Source organism: Apiospora hydei (genome assembly GCF_038363865.1).
Source record: "Apiospora hydei strain CBS 114990 chromosome Unknown utg000007l_segment0_segment0, whole genome shotgun sequence".
Taxonomy (NCBI): Eukaryota; Fungi; Ascomycota; class Sordariomycetes; order Amphisphaeriales; family Apiosporaceae; genus Apiospora; species Apiospora hydei.
Genome location: NW_027117366.1, coordinates 3,828,312 through 3,846,711, shown reverse-complemented (window position 1 = coordinate 3,846,711; position 18,400 = coordinate 3,828,312). Strand labels below are relative to the sequence as shown.

The 18,400-nt window shown below is 54.1% G+C and overlaps 5 protein-coding genes across 5 annotated transcripts; 3 read left to right on the top strand and 2 right to left on the bottom strand.

Moving 5' to 3' along the window:
• Positions 1-2,771: 2,771 nt before the first annotated feature.
• Positions 2,772-5,068, top strand: PG997_010345 (uncharacterized protein; the record flags this gene model as incomplete). Its single annotated transcript, XM_066814660.1, has 4 exons — positions 2,772-2,824; positions 2,987-3,715; positions 3,796-4,366; positions 4,481-5,068. 4 exons carry the CDS (start codon positions 2,772-2,774, stop codon positions 5,066-5,068), a joined length of 1,941 nt encoding a protein of 646 aa, XP_066666622.1.
• Positions 5,069-5,177: 109 nt separating this feature from the next.
• Positions 5,178-5,507, bottom strand: PG997_010344 (uncharacterized protein; the record flags this gene model as incomplete). Its single annotated transcript, XM_066814659.1, has 1 exon — positions 5,178-5,507. The coding sequence occupies one exon, from the start codon at positions 5,505-5,507 to the stop codon at positions 5,178-5,180; it is 330 nt and encodes a 109-aa protein (XP_066666621.1).
• Positions 5,508-6,793: 1,286 nt separating this feature from the next.
• Positions 6,794-8,711, bottom strand: PG997_010343 (cytochrome P450; the record flags this gene model as incomplete). Its single annotated transcript, XM_066814658.1, has 6 exons — positions 6,794-6,952; positions 7,013-7,505; positions 7,566-7,691; positions 7,756-8,120; positions 8,189-8,385; positions 8,477-8,711. 6 exons carry the CDS (start codon positions 8,709-8,711, stop codon positions 6,794-6,796), a joined length of 1,575 nt encoding a protein of 524 aa, XP_066666620.1.
• A 2,704-nt stretch (positions 8,712-11,415) lies between these two features.
• PG997_010342 (uncharacterized protein) lies at positions 11,416-12,884 on the top strand (the record flags this gene model as incomplete). The annotated part of the gene is made up of 5 exons (XM_066814657.1): positions 11,416-11,593; positions 11,903-12,079; positions 12,228-12,320; positions 12,422-12,623; positions 12,692-12,884. The coding sequence occupies 5 exons, from the start codon at positions 11,416-11,418 to the stop codon at positions 12,882-12,884; spliced, it is 843 nt and encodes a 280-aa protein (XP_066666619.1).
• A 3,203-nt stretch (positions 12,885-16,087) lies between these two features.
• PG997_010341 (uncharacterized protein) lies at positions 16,088-17,144 on the top strand (the record flags this gene model as incomplete). Its single annotated transcript, XM_066814656.1, has 2 exons — positions 16,088-16,604; positions 16,663-17,144. The coding sequence occupies 2 exons, from the start codon at positions 16,088-16,090 to the stop codon at positions 17,142-17,144; spliced, it is 999 nt and encodes a 332-aa protein (XP_066666618.1).
• Positions 17,145-18,400: the final 1,256 nt, after the last annotated feature.

Here is an 18,400-nt window from a genome sequence, read left to right as displayed (position 1 = left end):
GTAATACTTTCTAGTAATAGTAGTACTAATATGATTTTGACCCCCTTTCCCTACCCTACATATTTGATACTGTCAAGTATCCACTGAAAGTTCTACTCAGGGAAAGAACCCCATTGTGCACAACGGGATGTGGTTCGTTGGCTCCTCCAAAACCTCCTCTAGATGCGTATATATAATAGATAATGTCGACATTTCCCCCAGGTGCTTCCCTCCCGGTAAGGTCATGTAGAGCTGCCTGTCGTGGCTTAGACGGTGTTGTGCAGCTTGGACTGGACGTTCCGTTTGTGCCACCATACTCCGTACCCGATCATGGTAATGGTCAGGCCGACGATGATGAGGATGGCAATGTTGAACTCGGACATGGTTTCTATTCTTCGTTTCTCAGTTAGTTAGAAACTCTTCTTCTTCCTCTTTTGATAATGGGGAAAGAAGAGCTGGGTGCGTACGAAATTATGTGTTTGAACTACTACTGGCGTGGATGAAGATTCAACCTGGAGTGATATATCTTGTATACTCGGGTGAGATCGGTGTTGTTGGCTAGCTGGGGATCTGGTATAGCCGTACGTGAAAGTAAGATCAGTCTTTCCGTTGCTTACGAAGAGCCTATGGAACTTGCGCAAGATGCGAGGTAGTAAAAAGGAAACAGCAAAACAAGTATGCCTCCATAGTGGTGTGGCAGGTAAGGAAAGGAGTCGTGCCATCGACTCGAGGCTTTGTGTTGTGGGAGACAAAGGTGCCGGGCAAGTAACTGGACGCATTTGGGCTAGGTCGGTTGTTTACTGAAGATGTCCAGATCTGAACGAGGAGAAGTCAAAGGCGCCCCCGAAAATGGGGCTATTTTTCATGCCTTCAGGCATTGCTTACTCGTGAGAGGCACGTGTGTTACTATATAGTTCTTGAAGTTTTGAGTACATTTGCTATTATCTCACGACTTTCCCCCTACGTGCATTACCCTCGAGGGGTAACGTAAAACCAGAGCATGATGGGACATCTATAAAGTTTCGCATATCCTCCTTAATGATTTAGATATTACATGAGACCCTCTAGTCATATTATATGCCATATTGGGCTGAAAAACGTATTCCTGCGTGGTTACCCCTGAGTAGTAGCCCCTGAATATGGTACCCTTATTAAGTATGCATTACAAGTAACATACCAAAGGACCTTGGAGACTCGCCTCCAGCGTTCAAAACATTCGTTGCACTGGGAGTTGATCGTCACTTTCCTTTCTGTCCCGTTATTGACCAAAGTCCCGCCGGCAGGACACAAAGGCCAGGACGCCGCCTACCATACCCATGTCGTAAGCGAAGAGGTAAACCCCAGCAAATCCGAGCGTCAGGCTATAGACGGCACAGGATGTGAATAGCTGCTTATCCATTGTGGCGAGTTTGTATGAACTCATACATAAGATACGAGGTTCCTTCACATATATTCCTAAATATCAGGAACCTTCACAAACTATTCTTTTGCTCCTCGACATATGTACCAGGGTTGCTGCAGCCGTACAATTTTCGGATAGGTTATTACTATATATAGCATATCTATAGCAAATACGTCAAACTCGCGGCCTAGTTTTGGCCACCCGTGCCATTGGGTACCGGAGATGCGGCTATGCGGCGAAGCGAGTCAGCCCATCATTTCTGCTTACGGCAGCACAAGCCAGTGACGATGAACGGCCAAGATAGTGCCTTACCCAGGTAAGCTCTGCGTCGCATGGCATGCGATGATCCTTCTGCGGGAGTTGACACGGATATCTACTATCATTGGCCTATTTGACCTCCTTCAAGGTACTTTAATTCGGGTCGTGGTTATGTCATCACGCTGACTGACAGTTCAGAAGGACAGTTGACCCCTGGCGGTGCCCACCCCACCTTTGCAGGGCTGGGATGCCCGAGTGTTTCCCCAATGCAGTAGTGTTGCCGCAATCGATCGACCGGCACACTTCTGGCAGAGAAAATCTCCGAAGCCTACTTCTTTCTTCGAAGGACGGCGTTACTGGATCTTGTCTAATATCCTTGTACGTAAGCAGCCTCTCTGGCGGTCTGGTCAAACGTCGATCTTCAGCTTCGATTGCCCCTTGAGGTATCCCGGCCACGTACCACCCCGCACCGCCCGTTACCGATACAGTAAGAACTCTAGGCTGTGCTCGCGGGCTTGGCTATGCCTGCATGGAAAAGGGTCCAATGCCACCATCATCAAGGCTATTTTCGGCGTGGTCGATAGGCGAGAGAGCGTCATGGTTCGACGATTGCCGGTATGAGAACTTGACTACTGGGCAGCTTCCAAACTTGAAGTTGTTTCGTATCTCAACGTCTTTTTATCAACATCAGACCCATCAGCCCTACAGCCAGCCCTACGGCAAGCAGCAATAGTCTAGACTTGTCCGATCCGCGATTCCGGGGTCTGCAACTCCCAGATCAGTAAACAGGACCGTCCCGCTGGAACCAATGGAAACAAATCTGCTTCTCCGACCGCTGCGACCGGGAGGAACTTCCGGAACTGCAACCTCTTCCCCTGCGTCCATCTCCAACCTTTCAACCAAGCGTCAAACATGCCTACAATGCCGAATCCGAAAAGTGCGGTGCGACGGACAGCCGGCGTCCTGCAATAACTGTCAAAGGTTGGGGTTCGACTGTTCATTTAGTCAGACCGTCGTCCATAGCGCCGCAGCCCTCTCTCCAGCCCAGAACGGAGCAGCAACGGGGCTGCAGCTTCCCCGGGCGACGGCGTCGAACCAAGGCTTGCGTGCACTGTCGCACTCGCAAGACTCGATGCTTGGGAGAGAGTCCGGAGTGCTCCAACTGCATCAGAAAGGGTCTCGTCTGTACGTATCCTGTATCCTCCGCATCCAAGAGGCGACAGCAGACAACTGCTACCACAACCCCTTCCGACTCACCCGACAGCAGCCGCCTCAGCCGGACTGTTTCGCTGTCTCCCGCGGCAGCAGCCCAACGACATAGCAGTACCGAGAAAATAGCGCATCGAGGGGCGGCGACATCCTGGAACCCGCCAGTGCCTCCTCTTCGTTAACGGCAGCGTCGCTGGATCCAACCACCCTGAACGAACTCGTCGAGGACTACTTCGCGCACCTGCACCCGCTCCCATCGTACGCGTTCCTTCACAAGTCGACCGTACTGCAGCGGTGCCAAGATGAGACCATCGACGCCCCACTGAAGCTGGCCATCTGCGCCATCACGTCACTGCTCCTACAGCGCGCCTCCTACTGCCACGATCTCTGGGCCCAGCAAGCCGAGCGATTGCTCATGAGCCCCACCGCAATATGTCGCCCCTCCGTATTCCGCCTGCAAGCGCTCCTGCTGGTAATCCGGTACCGGATCGAGAGCGGCGACTTCCCCGCCGCCTTCATGCTGGCTTCCCTAGCTGCGCGCGCGGCGTTCGCGCTGAGGCTCAACTATGAGCGCTCCGACGCGGAGCTGGTCCCCTTGGCGCAGGAGGCACGTCGGCGGTTGTTTTGGTCCCTGTTCATACTGGACGATTTCTTCTCTGTGGGTTTGCGTGAGTTCGAGCTGTGTCCCCGGGAGGTCGTACACCTCCAGCTCCCTGGCGACGATGATGCGTTTCTGGCCGGCCGGTCGAGTAGGACAGGGCTGCTCGAACAGCAAAGCTCAGCGGCATCAACGGCGGATAATCCGGAGGGCATCGGGTTGCGCGGCGCTTTCTTGCGGCTGGTATCGACACGGAGAGAGGTTATGAGGTGAGTGCTCCCCTCTTTTAAGTTCCAGGGGAATCGGATCCATGTAGATTCATCAGACTGACCAACCCTGATAATCCCAGGCATATCCGACGCGTCGCCCTGGAGGAAGTCACCGCCGCCGACACAGCCCGCTCCGTCCGGACCTTCGAAAAGCAGCTAGACGCACTGCGCGCCGGCTTACGGCCCGAGGAGCAGTACTCGGCCGCGAACCTCCGGAAGTGCAGCAACAAGGCCCAGTTCGTAATGGTCCACGCCTCGTGGCACCAGTGCTATTGCGATCTGTACCGCGTGTACATGCCGCCAGGGTATACCGAGGCGGCGCCGTCGTCGGCCGTCCCGGGCGTGCATCCGGTGAAGCGCGGCGCGATGCAGCGGAGCTGCCGTGAACACGCTGAGGGTATATTGCAGATCGTCGCGGATTTCTGGAACCTGGAGCATGCCATGACCACCGAAGGCGCAGTGCCGCAGCCAATGCTGATCGAACGCGACGTCGCTGTCTGCGCTTTCGAGAGCGTGCGCATCGTCCTGTTCTGCTGCGCCAATGCGTCGCCGCCCGACGATGGGCTCCTGGAGGCTGCGCTTGCGAAGGCGCGGCTTTGTCTGGATATGGTCAAGCACCACTTTGCGTCATTGGCGTCGGTGCAAACATTGGTATGTGATGCATCTCGCTTTGTGTTTCCTCACTCCCGATTCCCCATTGCTCTTCAATTGGTATGACCCGAAGAGAACCAAGAGTACGACGAGTAGCTAACGCCTAGTAAAAAGCGGCTCAAGTTAGAACGCATAATCAACAGCTACTCGGCACGCCTGGCCCTGCAACATAAAGAAGCCCTCAATGAACCTGACCCGCCAGAGCCGCAGCCGACGTCCCGGCTGTCCGAGTTCGCCAAGTCGCGGCAGAAGCTGTCGGTGCAGAGCCTGCTGCTACAGTCCGACTTCGTGGACGACAGCGACGAGATCGCCGTGTCCCATCCTGGTAGTCCGCTTGGCCAGATTACCACCACCTTAATCACCGACGACGCCGCCGCAGAAGCAAGTCAACCTTCCTACATTGCTGCTGCCAATGATACCCTCGAGATACCGATCGTGACGGCGACCTCGGCGCCGGATCCTCCACCACCACCGCCGCCGCCGCCGCAACAACAACTCCTGGGCGATTTCGGGTCAGATCCGACCGACTTCTTGGCCATCGACAACAGTATCAATAACTTCGATTCAGGAATGAGCCAGGGAAGCGGGTCCGATATCACCGACGACGGTTTCGTCTTCAACCCGTGGATGGGCTTCCCGGAGGGCGGCAATGTCTACAGCGGGATGGGCATGTCGTGGGGTATTGGGCAGGAAGACTATTGACGCGGGGGCTTGTACGACTTACACTTCAACAATGATACCAACAGAAGAATAAGTAGTCAATGGGTTCCCATAGTGCGTGCGTAGGCATTCACCAAATCCTACCTGTCCCTCACCGCCTCCTCGCCGTACGCCGCCGACTCCGCGCCCGCCGTCGTGCCTGCCGCCGCCTCACTTCCTGCTCCTCGCGATGCCATGTAAAGAGTAACCTCAGGGCGATGATGGATCCCCCGATGAAGACGACAATCAGGATGGACGCGAGAGCGTTCCAGTAGCTGGTCGCCATGCTATCGAACCACTCCCTCCTCGGCCCGGGGTCATCAGCAGCAGCGATGTCTCTTTTGGTCGTCACCGTTTCCCGTATTATGCCTCCTCCCGTTGCTAAAGAGGGCGGCGGGATGCTCTGCTGCTGGGTTTGGTTCAGGATACTTATTATGCCCATGTCGTGGGCGAGGGGTTTGTGGGCAAACAGTCGTGCTGCTGCTGCCGTAGTAGTAGTAGTAGGTGTTGATGTGCTGTGGTTGTCGCCGTGTTTTGTTGCTTTGCTGGGTACTTACTTTGGTTGAGTCCCGAAAACAAGTTACGAAAGCAATGAATTAAAAAGGGAGCAGGAGCAGCAAATCAAATGCAAGCACGACATCTGTTCAATCAATGGAATTTCACAGCCATCCATCATTGGCGCATACCTGCTGGGTCCGACTAACTCATCTGCCGGGCGGCGGATCACGGAATGACTGCTGGCAAGCTTATTAGATAGCTAAGTATGCAGGAGAGAAAGAGAGAGAGAGAGAGTCTTTGCTTTCCATGGCGATCAGTCAGTCACGGTGCTGGCACGCGCGCGCTCTCGCTCACACGGGCTCCGGGCGGGTGCGTTGGTGGTGGTGGAGGCCAAAACAAAACCCACGCGCCCGCATACATTCAGAGCTTCCAGCACATCACTGCCAATTGCCGGTGCGATGGCCCAGTCATCACGGTAAGGGCGGCACATCGAGTCAAGACGAGTCAATTGGGAAGTCAACAAAGCGAGTCAAATAAATGACGGCCCCGATACCTCCTGCTGGGTGACAATCTTCAAGTTCTTTTTGATGTAGGGAGATAGATGGACGAAGCTTTTCATCTCAGTTCGACATGGCTGCACATTGGCACTGATGGATTCGCCCGCCCTTCTTCGATGTGGGTAGTTCGCTGGATAATAGCGTATCCTACATATACTACCGTATAGCTTATTTCTGGTACATACGACCATATCCTGCTGAATACTAGGGATCCCGTCCGCTCTCCCATATATAAGCAGCAGAGAGCCGAATTAGTACTAGGGTCGGTGACGACCTGGGAATCCTCGGTGTTGTATGTTTTTGATTTCTTTTTGTACCCGTCCCTTTTTGCTTTTTAATCTGAATACTAAAAAGGACGGCCAAATACCGCGCGACATAGAAACAAATCGGATACGGCCGTTTAAATAGCTATTTGCATCCCATTGAGCTTTCGCATGTCTGTTCCGATCGCACTTTGTCCGGCGTTGGTGGTTGATGGATGCACTGGGCAGCTTTTGGTAGGTACACTTGGCGGCGGTTCCTCAGATCATCGCCGGCGAGGATCAAGAAAGATGCATAAAAGTGTGTAAATCGAGACGCTACGTACGAGAAACTCAAAATGGGTATATGTATGAACAAATCATCATCCTCACCATGACACCAACTCCAACTCCCGCGACGAGATGGTCAATCATCATCCACAGCAAAATGTGCATTCCTTCTCGTAGTAGACTTGGCGGTCTGCGCGCCGCGAGATGCGTAGCCAGAAGTCGCTAGCTACCCAGAACACCGCGCTCCATGCTCGGATTGGCGTCTGAGGGTTCACGATGGTGAAGTCGAAACGTCGTAGTAGCTGTTCGAAAGATTGTCAGCAAGTCGGTGAGGTTGCGCGCGCAGAGCGGGAAAGACGTACCTCGACGAAGACCTTGTTGAGCTCCATCATCGCGATGGGCTTACCAAGGCATTGGTACTTGCCAAACCCAAACTCGAGCTCTACCAGGCTCGCCATGAATCGGTACTTCTCTTCACTGGCCTCCAACCACCTCTCAGGCCTGAAGACGTTGGCGTCGTAGCCCCACAGCTCCTTGGATCGCATGAGGCCGAAGTAGTTGGTCCCGATCTGGGTTCCCTCGGGCACCGGGCAGCCGTTGACGATGTCGCCACCTTTGGGGACTTGCTTGGATCCCAAGCCCGTGGTAGGCGGGTACATGCGCAATCCTTCCCGAATCACGGCTTGGAGGTAAGGCAGCCGCTTCGCTTCGGAGTCGCTTATCGGCGAGCTCAGCTTGCCAAGGTCGGCAGCATCATCGATCTCGCGCCGTAGCGCCATGTAAGCTGCAGGTGTCGTAATCAGGCAGAGCATGGTCATGCTGATGGCAGTTGCGGTGGTCATGGAGCCCGCAATACTGGGAATTGAAATCAGTCGACAATTCAAACTTTCGTTGTGGGGGGTCTAGAACGCTTACGTCTGGACGAACACCTGCTGTATCAGCTCGGCACGGGTCATGCCGCTGTTGATAAATGCCTGCATCATGTCCTTTTGTGGCTTGGCGCCAGGCTGTAGTCGCCGATCGACGAATGACTTGGCAAATCTGCCATATGACTGTCAGCGTACTAGTCCCTGCATGCCAACATTGATTGTGTGCCGTTTCTTACCCCATAAGACGGCCAAACCCAATCTGATCGTGTTCGTTGGGCATAAACTTGCTGAAGGGCCAGGCTTGGGCATATTTCGCCAACCAAGGCATGGTCGACATAATGTTCATGGCGGGTAACGACGAGTCGTGGATCTCGTGGTATCGATAGAGATCTTGGTCCTGGCTTAGGTAGCCGAAGGGTTCTCCGAACGAGATATCGCCAATCACGTCAAGTGTGAAGAAAGACACTTTCTCGAAGAATTGCAATGGACGGTACTCGGTTGCCGTAGAGCAGTACCTATCATTGATCAGGTTCATGAACAGGGTAACCTGTCGGTCAATGCCCGCGCCAAAGCCGAAGCCTTCATTCTCTCTGCCTCCGAACTAGGAGGCAGCGCGGGTCGAATCAGCACACTGCACATACCGGGTCCACGGTTCGGATACCAACTTACAGCGGAGGCCATCTTAGCCCGCAGAGCTTTGTGCTCAGCTTCATTGCGCTGCGAGACAACGTTATCCTCGCCGTGACAGATGCGACCGGTTTCGTAGAAATCTCCTTTGGTATAAGAAGAGCGGACAGCGGACATCATGCGGAGGACATCGGGATCCGTTGACAGTACCTCGTTGGGTCCAATACGGACGAGTGGGCCTGTGTCAGGGTCAGTTTTGGTCTTGTCCCACGGGCAAGCCCATCGGCCGAGAGGCAGCGAGACGTTGAGGGGGCAGGGATCTAAGCGAACCGTATTCCTCGGAGATGTCTCTGAGGTGTTCATGGAGCTTGCCGGTCAGGGCCTTCTGGACCATCCAAAACGAGGAGACGGATGCCCAAAAGGGACCGGGGATATGTCGCAACCGGTACCATGAGCGGAACTGTTGGACGATAATGACGACGAGCAGGGCGAGAAGGCAGGGGAGCACGACGGACTTCAGTAGGCCATGCTGTGCCGGCTGAGAAGCCGCTGTAAGAATAACCATGACCCGTTGGGTATGTGTGGATGTGCTGTTTAAGTCGTCACGACGATGGAAAGAGCCAGGGCGGCGGTGCCAGGGACGCAAAAAATGAGTTGACGGAACTGATGGGTGCAGCAGTTCCAGACTGTCGGTAACGAACCGGAGTGCGTAGATGCAGGTCTGAGGTTGTGTTAAAGTGAAACCAAGCCAGTGAAGGTTCTATGTACATGGGATCGTCGAAAGGGTGAAGTAGGTACGATATGATATTGAATGCAAACGAAGAAATGCTTGTCCAGGCGGGGGGATTCAAAAGCAGTAGCAAGAGCAAGTCGCAGAAAACAAATAACCACCGGGTATGGTGTTTGACACCGGATCCAGTCACCGGTTGACGAGTTGACTCAAGAGAACGTGCGATGACCAAAGGCGGAGAGAGAGAGGGCACCGTAGGCATACAAGGAGTGTGAGGGTGAGGGTGTATGGTCACTGAGGATCACGCATTTCCGTTACACCGACCGGCGTCCGCGAAAGCTTGTAGAATGGGTGACAGCAACCGGCATCCTCGACTGTCAAGGTGTGGGCGTTCGGTGTGTGGCAGGCAGTGGCTGACGGCGAGTGAGTCTGGGTGGTTTGAGTAAACACCGAGGTGTGAAGCCTGGTGGGTGGTGTGGACTTGTGCTGGCATCCAGTTTGGTCGATACCTGTCAAGTGGAATATATCCCAAGGAACTTTGTATGAGGTGAGGGCGGGGTATATCCAATCCAGCAGGAAACGGAGGGATTTTGGGCTTTCCGGAGGATCAGTTGAATGAATATCCACCCCTCGGATGCTATCCCCAAAAGTCCGGCGTCAAGGGAGATCAGGCTATGTATGGGCAAGCAATCAATTGATAGAAGTGAAGTGGTAGGGAAGGGGAAGCAGCAGCAGCACCACCACCACCAATTGCTGGCCTGGCCAACAGGGCGGAAAGAGTCTAATGGGAACTTTGGGAGCTAAGATGGCCTACATCATGGATTGGATGCAAGTTTAGGTCGGCATGTAGGTAGCGTATTCTTAGCACTCGAGGCCGACCGCACACCAGCCAGACCGACACCTCACACGGACAAGTAATAGAAGCAACACCAAGGCAGCGACTAATCAGATAGATGTGTACATGCATAACACATGCCCATCTACTCCAATGGTGGCGATAGTAATTAACTTGAATATCGGAAGGGTATGCATAATGCTGCTGTTATACATTATATCAATTGGCTTGACATGTAGATCTTGTCAGGCTACCTAACCTTGCGTGTTCACTGACCGGTAATTGATCCCGATGGAAAGGATTGGGAGGGATGCGTGCATAAGTGAGTGCGCTGGTGTCGTGCGTGGCGTGGTGGGATTGTTCAATTAGAACTGCACTTGCCTTTTAGTGCCAGCGCAGGACTGACTGGCACCTACTCTGCCGGCTGCTACTGGCCAGCTGCTGGGTGCTGGACCAGGCACCCCCGCACTCACGCACCCCGCCATCATCCCAATCGGTTGGTTGGAGAGCGTCAGAGTCCGGTGCTGGCAGTCTGGCCTGGTAAATGGAAACATTGTCGCCTTCCCACTCCACCTCCACAATCTCCCGCTCTCTACCTCATCCTCCCCGACTCCCGTCTCCTGGTATTTCGCTATTGCATTGCCTTGATGTTGTATAATTGCGGCAACATGGAGTACAACCGAGTGTAGTACCTGTCGCTTATACTTTATCTCACATCTCACCAACCTATCTACCACAACCAAACCTCAGCTTGACCTGGCGACCTGAGACGACTGCTTTTTCAGAGACAACACATTGCCACGTATCTGCTGAATGAAACCCTATTGGCAGAATCGTCCCTCAACAGTGTCTGGCCGTCTTAGACCCGCATATGCCGCTGCATTTTCTTCAACGGCTTGCCGCCCGACTTTGGGGCGGACCATGGACCGGTACACTATTGAAGCTGACATGTCATTCTCGTCGCCGGCCATTTTCACGATATCTGACGAGCGATAAGAAGCTTCAACTTTGTTTTTGGGGGCGCCTAACAGACACTATCCGATCCCTCCTAGGCAGGCAGCTGATATGGCTTGCTATTGGTGTAGCCACGCGTCTCGGCATATCCGCCATGCAATAAGCCGTTGGCCGGTTCCAATGCCTGCCACCTACCCTGCACGGGTCACGATCTACAGTAGCCAGCGCGTGTGGAAAGTCACCCCCATACTCCAGGGCTCTGTCCAGGGCACTGTCCCGAGCCTCCATCGTGTTACTCACTACCGAGGCCTGAAGCTGGATAGTGGCAGCTTATGCAGCGGTCGTGCATGGTGACAATGCCTGCGGTCGAGCCTGTGATTGCTCCCACGAGTTGCACGACGGACGGGGCTTGTCTCATTCCTTGCTTCGTTTTTGCGTTGGCAGCAGCTGCTCTTGGTCCACGACCGATTCAGCGAGGCCTGAGCAATTAGGTTTCTCTATTGGAAGCAGCTGAATATGTAAGTCAACTCATCTAACCTACCTGCCACCCAAGATTGTTTTTAGCTCGGCCGTCTCCCTCCCCTTTTGCTTTTCCCTCCCCCGTGTCCTAGGCGGCGAAGGTGGATGCCGTAGCTCCAACTAGCTTGCCGGTCCAGTCGATTCGATCGCGGGGACGGCAGACAACTACCCCCATTCACCACTAGTACGTACTACGTATTACCTACATCCTACTTACATATGAACCATGCCATGGCTAGCCCAGCTGCTTCTCTTCCTCTCACCGTGAAGCTTGAAGCTGTCGCACAGGAGAACAGCCTGCCAGTCCAAGGACAACCCATCGCGTCTGTCGCATCACCCTCCTCTGCTTTCGTTGCGCAAGTCCGGACGGTAGCTGCGGCTCTCTTTCTCGCCATGGGAGACGGCAAAGGTATGTATGTTTAAATAGCAAGCGCCATCCAACGGTGCTGAAATGAACGAACTTCAAGGGGCAAAGTTTGTCTCTTGATTGATTCGCCCCGCGACGCCACATTACTGGCCTATCTGCCCGGGACCCATTTCAAACCCCCCAAGCTGCGCAAGCGAGTCGCTCGATTGACCAATTTGTTTGCTCCTTTTCCCGCGAGACCGAGCCTATGCAATGTCTAACGGAGCCAAATGGCGTGCACGGGTGTAGATGAAAGCTCGAACCACTCAACGGTCTCGTTGCCAACGAACGCATCATGGTCCGAACCATCAGATACTTCCCAGTCGTCCATAGCACCGGGCTCACCTAGCACGATTGAAGACGACGAATTTGAGCCGGACGACTTCGAGCCGAGCGATTTTGATGCGGAGTCGCTTGACGACACTACCTCCGTCGGATCGAGTGTTTACGGCCACAGTTACCGCAATGGCCGACGCTATCACAAGGCACGTAATAACAGATCAGGCAAAAACGATTCTAGGGAGCGCGGCTCTGACCTATTTCTTTACTGGATAGTATCGACATGGACGGTACCCCATACCAAACGACGAAACCGAACAAAACCGGGAAGATATGTTGCATGCTATGATGATGGAAGTAACAAACGGCAAACTGTTCTATGCGCCAATCGACGATAATCCGCAAAAGATCATCGATCTAGGGACCGGAACCGGGATCTGGGCCATCGAAGGTAAGCGGCTACGTGAAGCACCGGTCCTTGCGACGAACACGTCTGCAAGTCTGCACGACACCCAGAGTTCCGACACTGACAAGAACTGTTCTTTTGCACAGTGGGCGATTTATATCCAAGTGCCGAGGTCACAGGACTGGACTTGAGCCCAATCCAACCAGTGTGGGTGCCGCCGAATGTGAAGTTTCTCGTGGACGATGTTGAGGATACTTGGTTGAATGGTGACAATATCGACTTTGTCCACTTGCGCAACATGGTGCCGATCCTATCGTCACCTGTGGCACTATTGAAGCAGGTGTTTGAGTACGTCCCTCCACGCATCGGCACTTTTCTGCCAGCAAAGTCGGAACTAACATCCTGTGCGTTCATAGCAACCTGAAGCCCGGTGGATGGGTTGAGCTGCAGGATGTGGACGGCGCGGTTCATTGCGACGACGGTACATTACCTTCAGATTGGCCTCTGGTACAGTTTTGCGACCTCATGATTGAGGCTTTCGCCAAGCTCGGGGAAGATCGCACGCCGCCATGTTCGGGGGTAATTACTTGCATGAAGCCGGATTCGTGAACATCCAACATCACACCGCCAAATTGCCATATGGCACGTGGCCCAAAGACAAGTCAGTACTGTCATGCCGTTCACCTCTTTTCGAGGTTTCGCCAATGGTTCGAAGACGCGGGATGCTGATTTCAAGCTCAACAGAACGATGAGACTGGTCGGACTGTACTATCGCACAGCTGCTGAGGAATTTTTCCCGGCCATGGGAGCCATACAGATGCCATTACTTGGGTGGTCCAAGGTATGACACCCAGATGCCAATCCAAGTTATGCGCCAGACGCTTACCCAAACTCTCGAATTTAGGAAGAGATGGAAGTGTTCTTCGCTCAATGCAGGAGCTGCATGAGAGACGAGGGCGTGCATGCATATGGCCTTATGCATTTTTGGAGCGGACAGAAGCCCGGGAGCAGCTGAAAACCATGACTGAATGCGTCCTCGTCGAGGAAGGGGGCAGATGCGCCGCTTTATAACGGGCATGACGGTCAAGGCTCGGTCTTTCTCCTTTCCTGGTTGCTGTCAAAACTCGGAAATTTTCAGCTTGACTCCAGTCTCTGAAAGAGGGATCGAGAAGAACCCAACCGGACCCAGGACCCAGTATGGACGGATGACGCCTGGCGGGATTCCAGCTGCCAAGCATCCGAATTTCCGTTGCGAACGATGGCGCAGGCTACAGCAACAGACGAGGGGCGAGACTGTTGTTTCATGCGCTGACAATGACCAAGGTCAAAAGCGCCGGCGAACATCTCGAAACACGACAGCAGCAGCCAAGGGAATAACGGGCGGCAATAATTACTAAGAATGATTCGGACGAAAGCGAGCTGATTGTCCGGGGTTGCCCAGGAACATCGGAACTAGGGTTGGGTTGGTAGGCATGAATGGGAAGAGAAAAAGGGTTGGTGGTGCCGTAAACCGGTCGAACCCAGACCTGGATGTTTGAAGGGGCTCCCTTCTCATCACAAGGTAGGATTTCTGGCTAGTAGGCGCCGACAGGGGCCGGGAGATGTTGCTCAAAAGAGCGCAGCGAGGGAAAAGGGAAACAAGGGGATTTAGCCCGTTTGGATTTGGGCTCCACGATTCCACATTTCAAGAAACGTCTTGGCGCGACAGATGCGCCGCAAGGAGCCAATGCGGTGGATGCGCGTGCAGGGGGTCGATCAGGGGTCTATCCCTTCATTCTGCTTAGTCCAATCTCTGACATGTCTGCCTGTCCAATTCCCGGCTCGCCTTAGACCGCCTAAACCAAATTCAAGCCATCCATCTCCATCGACAGAAGGTTGTTTCTCTTGTTCGTCTGGTCCTGGCAGGCCATCTCGGCAGCTGGCTTTCTTTTTCTGCGTGGGCGTAGCGGGCACGCGGACAGGCCAGGCGGGCTGACCCGACACGGCAGACTCCTAACCTAACCTAACCTACCTTAACCAGAATGTTTCCTTAACTAGGACTAGGGCGTTGCATTAATGGGCGCAGATCTGGTTCCGGCACGCTCGAGTTTGAAGTGTTTGATTGAACCGAACCAGCGCAAGTCGGCCGTTCATTCATTCATTCGAACCATTAAACAACTCAGGTTGTACGGGGCAGGCATGGCACGGCGCGGCAGAACAGAACAGAACAGAGCAAAACAGAACAGAACGAGAAGAACTGCCACGGACAGATAGATCTCAAGTGCAGATCAGCAAACAACAACCACCGATTCGAACGCCAATCATCCCATTCCATCTATAGAACACACATGCAAAAGCCCGAGCAAGCGTACTGATCATCGATGATCGATCTGGAGTAGACTGGGAGTGTATTGCTATGATACGGCCCCCAAACAACACCACTCTCGTTACGGCTGGTAGCGAGCGATGCTAGCGATGCTAGCGATGCACGCTCCGGCCAACCCACGATGTGTTGTTCCAATTAAAGGCGGGATGGGGCTTCCAGAAGCGGGCTAGCTGGGCCACAGCCTGGACATCGTACGTTGAACGGCCCCGGCCACTTGGCATGCTACTCTGCCATTCCTGCTTTGGGCTCTGGTGGTTTCTCGGCACTGCTTCTGCTTCAGAACTCGAAACCTTAGACGGGCCTGTCTCTTCACACCGTCCAACGCCCGCCTGCCTGCCTGCCCGCGCGCCCGCCTGCGGTGCTTGGGTGCCAGGCACTGGGAGTGCTGTGCTGGGCCGCTTGGAGCCTTGGCCCGACTGACTTCATTTTAAGAATTAACCAATCCCCAATATAGCCCTGTCCGCCTGCCCCTGCCGCAACCGTCGAGAACCATCTTCGGCTCCACATGCCTTCGCTTGGCTACTGCCTCAGATCCCGGCAGACAGGGTCCGACCTGATCCAGATTGAGGACCGGTGCTACCTCTCGAGCCTCCTGCCTTCGGTCTTCTTTCTTCTTCGCCCCTGTCCAGGCCGTTGAGGCATGCCGTCCCGTCCACTTCGGACGAGATGATGCTGGGGCGCTCAGGGTGCAAATTTCCAATTGAGTTAACCTCCTTGTATCGGATCCGCTCGTTGTTCTACTGCCGACCACACCTCCTCCATGTCCCTTTTCTCGTCGTCCTGGGACTTGGGGGCACTTGAGCCTCCTTGTGGAGTCGGCTAATCCTAACCCTCGCCGCCTGCCAGGGGCCTCGTCCACCAATGGCGTGTTGTGTCGTGGGAACCGCCTCGGGCCAGCTTGAGCCCCCATTGGCTGCCGCTCGGGTTCTGCGTGGGATGCAGCTCTGTTCATTTTCCGCTGGCCCCATGGCCGAACCCACCTCCATGCGACGGGAACTGTTGGAGATGGTCGTGTTTGATTGGGAGCACGCTACCAGCAACCCCGACCAGCCCTGGACGCTGGCCGTTCTCCACGCCGCTACCCGCCAGAGTTGCTCGGCATCCTGTCTCGACTAGCCCTCCAGCAACTACTGTGGTCCCACTCTGAAACCCGACAGCTCGTGAGAACTTGCGAGCAACGCGTATATAGCCGGTCATGCCTTACCACCATCGTCAGTTTTGTCCTTCTCGTTCTCCACGCCGATTCTCTTCATCTCTTAGCAGTTCACTTCTGTCCTTGTGCAATCCTGTGGATTAGCCTCGTCTACCTTCTATTCTTTCTTTTACATACTTACGCTGCTACTAGCCTTGTATTCACTAAACCCGTTCCGTCCCTCTTTTTTCGATTATTCCCCGGTGCCGGACACTCCTTCCGCTTATTTCCCCCAATCAAAACCAAACAGACAAGATGTCTTCCTTCAAAGTCCTCTCCTTGGCCGCCCTCGTGGCTGTTGCCCAAGCCCACTCCCAGCTGCTCAAGATCCAGGGCAAGGCTGGCTCGCCCGCCTCGACCGGTCTCGGTGTTGACCCCAACATTGCGCGTAACTGCACAACCATCAACCCCTGCCAGCAGGACTCGACCATCATCCGTGATGCCGAGATCAAGGCCAACATTGTCAACGAGTGCGGCCGCAACGAGATCATCGGCAACATCGACATTGGCGAGAACACCGAGAACGCCATTGCCGCCGGCGCCGTGACGGAGGCTGGCCCCGGTGAGAAGCTCACCGTCACCCTCCACCAGGTCAACGCCGACGGTGCCGGCCCCTACGCCTGCGACCTCATCGAGCAGGGCAACACTGGTATCATCACCCAGAACCTGACTGTCCAGAACAACGTCCCTGGTGCCAACGGCTTCTCCCAGGAGAAGTTCAAGGACTTTGAGATGACCGTCATCATGCCCCAGAAGTTCGACTGCACTGGTGGTAAGTAACACTTGCATTCTGATTCTGTCTGCTCTCACGTTTCTAACATGCTCAATAGCTTCCACTGGTAACATCTGCACTGTCCGCTGCCGCAACAACGCCCAGGCCGGTCCCTTCGGTGGCTGCTTCCCCGTCAAGCAGGCCAACAAGCAGGCCCAGACCAACAACGCCAAGACGATCCCCACCAAGTCCAACATCGCCGCCGTCACTGCCCAGCTCGCCGTTGACCAGAAGGACTTCGCCGATGCCGTCGCCGCCAACCAGAACGCCGGCACCGCCGAGGCCAAGAAGGCTGACCAGGCTGTCAAGGCCATGCTCGCCCCTGTCTCTTCTGGCACCTTCCCCACCCAGACCGTCCCCGTCGAGCTCGGTGCCGCTGCCACTGCCCCTGCCAACAACAACAACAACGGCAACAACAAGGGCAACTTCGGTGGCAACCGTGGCGGCAACAACGGCGGCTTCGGCGGCTTCCCCGGTGCCAACCGCAACAACAAGCAGCAGAAGCGTGACATTCTCCGTGCTCTCCGCATGGGCAACTAAGTGTTTCCTCTTTGCTTGGGTACAACGGGGTGTTGGTGGATTCACTGCCTGTCACGATAACGAGAAGGGGGCGCCAAGTGTTTGATTTTCATATATCTTGTCTGCTTGTGTGTGTGTGTGTGTGTTTGTACAATTTCGGATTTTTTTGTCAAGTCTTAACGAAAGAAGGGAAGATAGAGCGAACGAGGAAGAAGATGGGGAGAGATCGAATTTTAGTCCGACGCAAGTAACGCACACCCGGGAAATACCAGCAGGATTGGGAAAGTCGCTTTTTACATTTTCTTCTTAGATTATCAAGCGAGAAATCGATAAAAGAGATGATGGACGAACCTTTGCCAAGTTTTTTCCCTTAATTGCATTTTGCGAAGCGAGACGAAGAAAATGGGACAAATAGAAAGTGGTTTGCATAGCGTATAGAATTTGTTTTCATATTGTATTATAATCTCCTAACTGCATTATCATCAACCTTGCTGTCTTCTGCCACGAGTGAATACATCTACACAGAGATATGTGCAACGATAAGTCCCATGGTTTACTGCTCTGCGAACCAAGACCACCAACCGTCACTATTTTTCGCCGAGACGTCAATGTCAAGGCCGACCCTGGCCCCCATAAAACAAGCAAGAATGCAGGAGGGCATGAGAGATGGAATCTCACTGCATCTGCTCATCTGCTGTGCGTGTGCGTGCATGCAGCTTTAGCGCCGCCCGGGCAGGTCGAACGAACTTGGCTCTCAACCTGGCATCTGCGCAGACAAGTCCAGGCAATCAACCAACGAACCCCCTTTCGCCCATTCTGAATGGCACTCTCCACGGAAAGGTAACATTCCAGTTGCTTAACATCCATCGTGTGCATGCGTGCGTACGTCTGTGTCCGATCGTCATGACCGACCGACCGACCTAGAATGAATGAATGAATGGCACGCTCGCACACCCACATAATACATTCACTTCGGGCATGCGGTATGTTCGGGGCCTACCGACCTCCATTTCTCACTCTAACCCACACACATCATACAGACGATAGACATTGTATCCCAAACCAAAACTTGGGCGCCGTTTGAGCTTTCTGTGGAGAATTCGATTCGGCAGTTTTCTTCTTCGTCTTCTTGTTTCTTTGTTGCAGGTGGTGGTGGTCTTGCGACGTCCCGACTTGCGACATCGCGTAATTTGTGCTGCAATATCCGTACGTACATGCGCACACTCGCACTATTTTTGTTCCCTGCCACCCACCCCCGAAAATGGCTTCATCCCCTG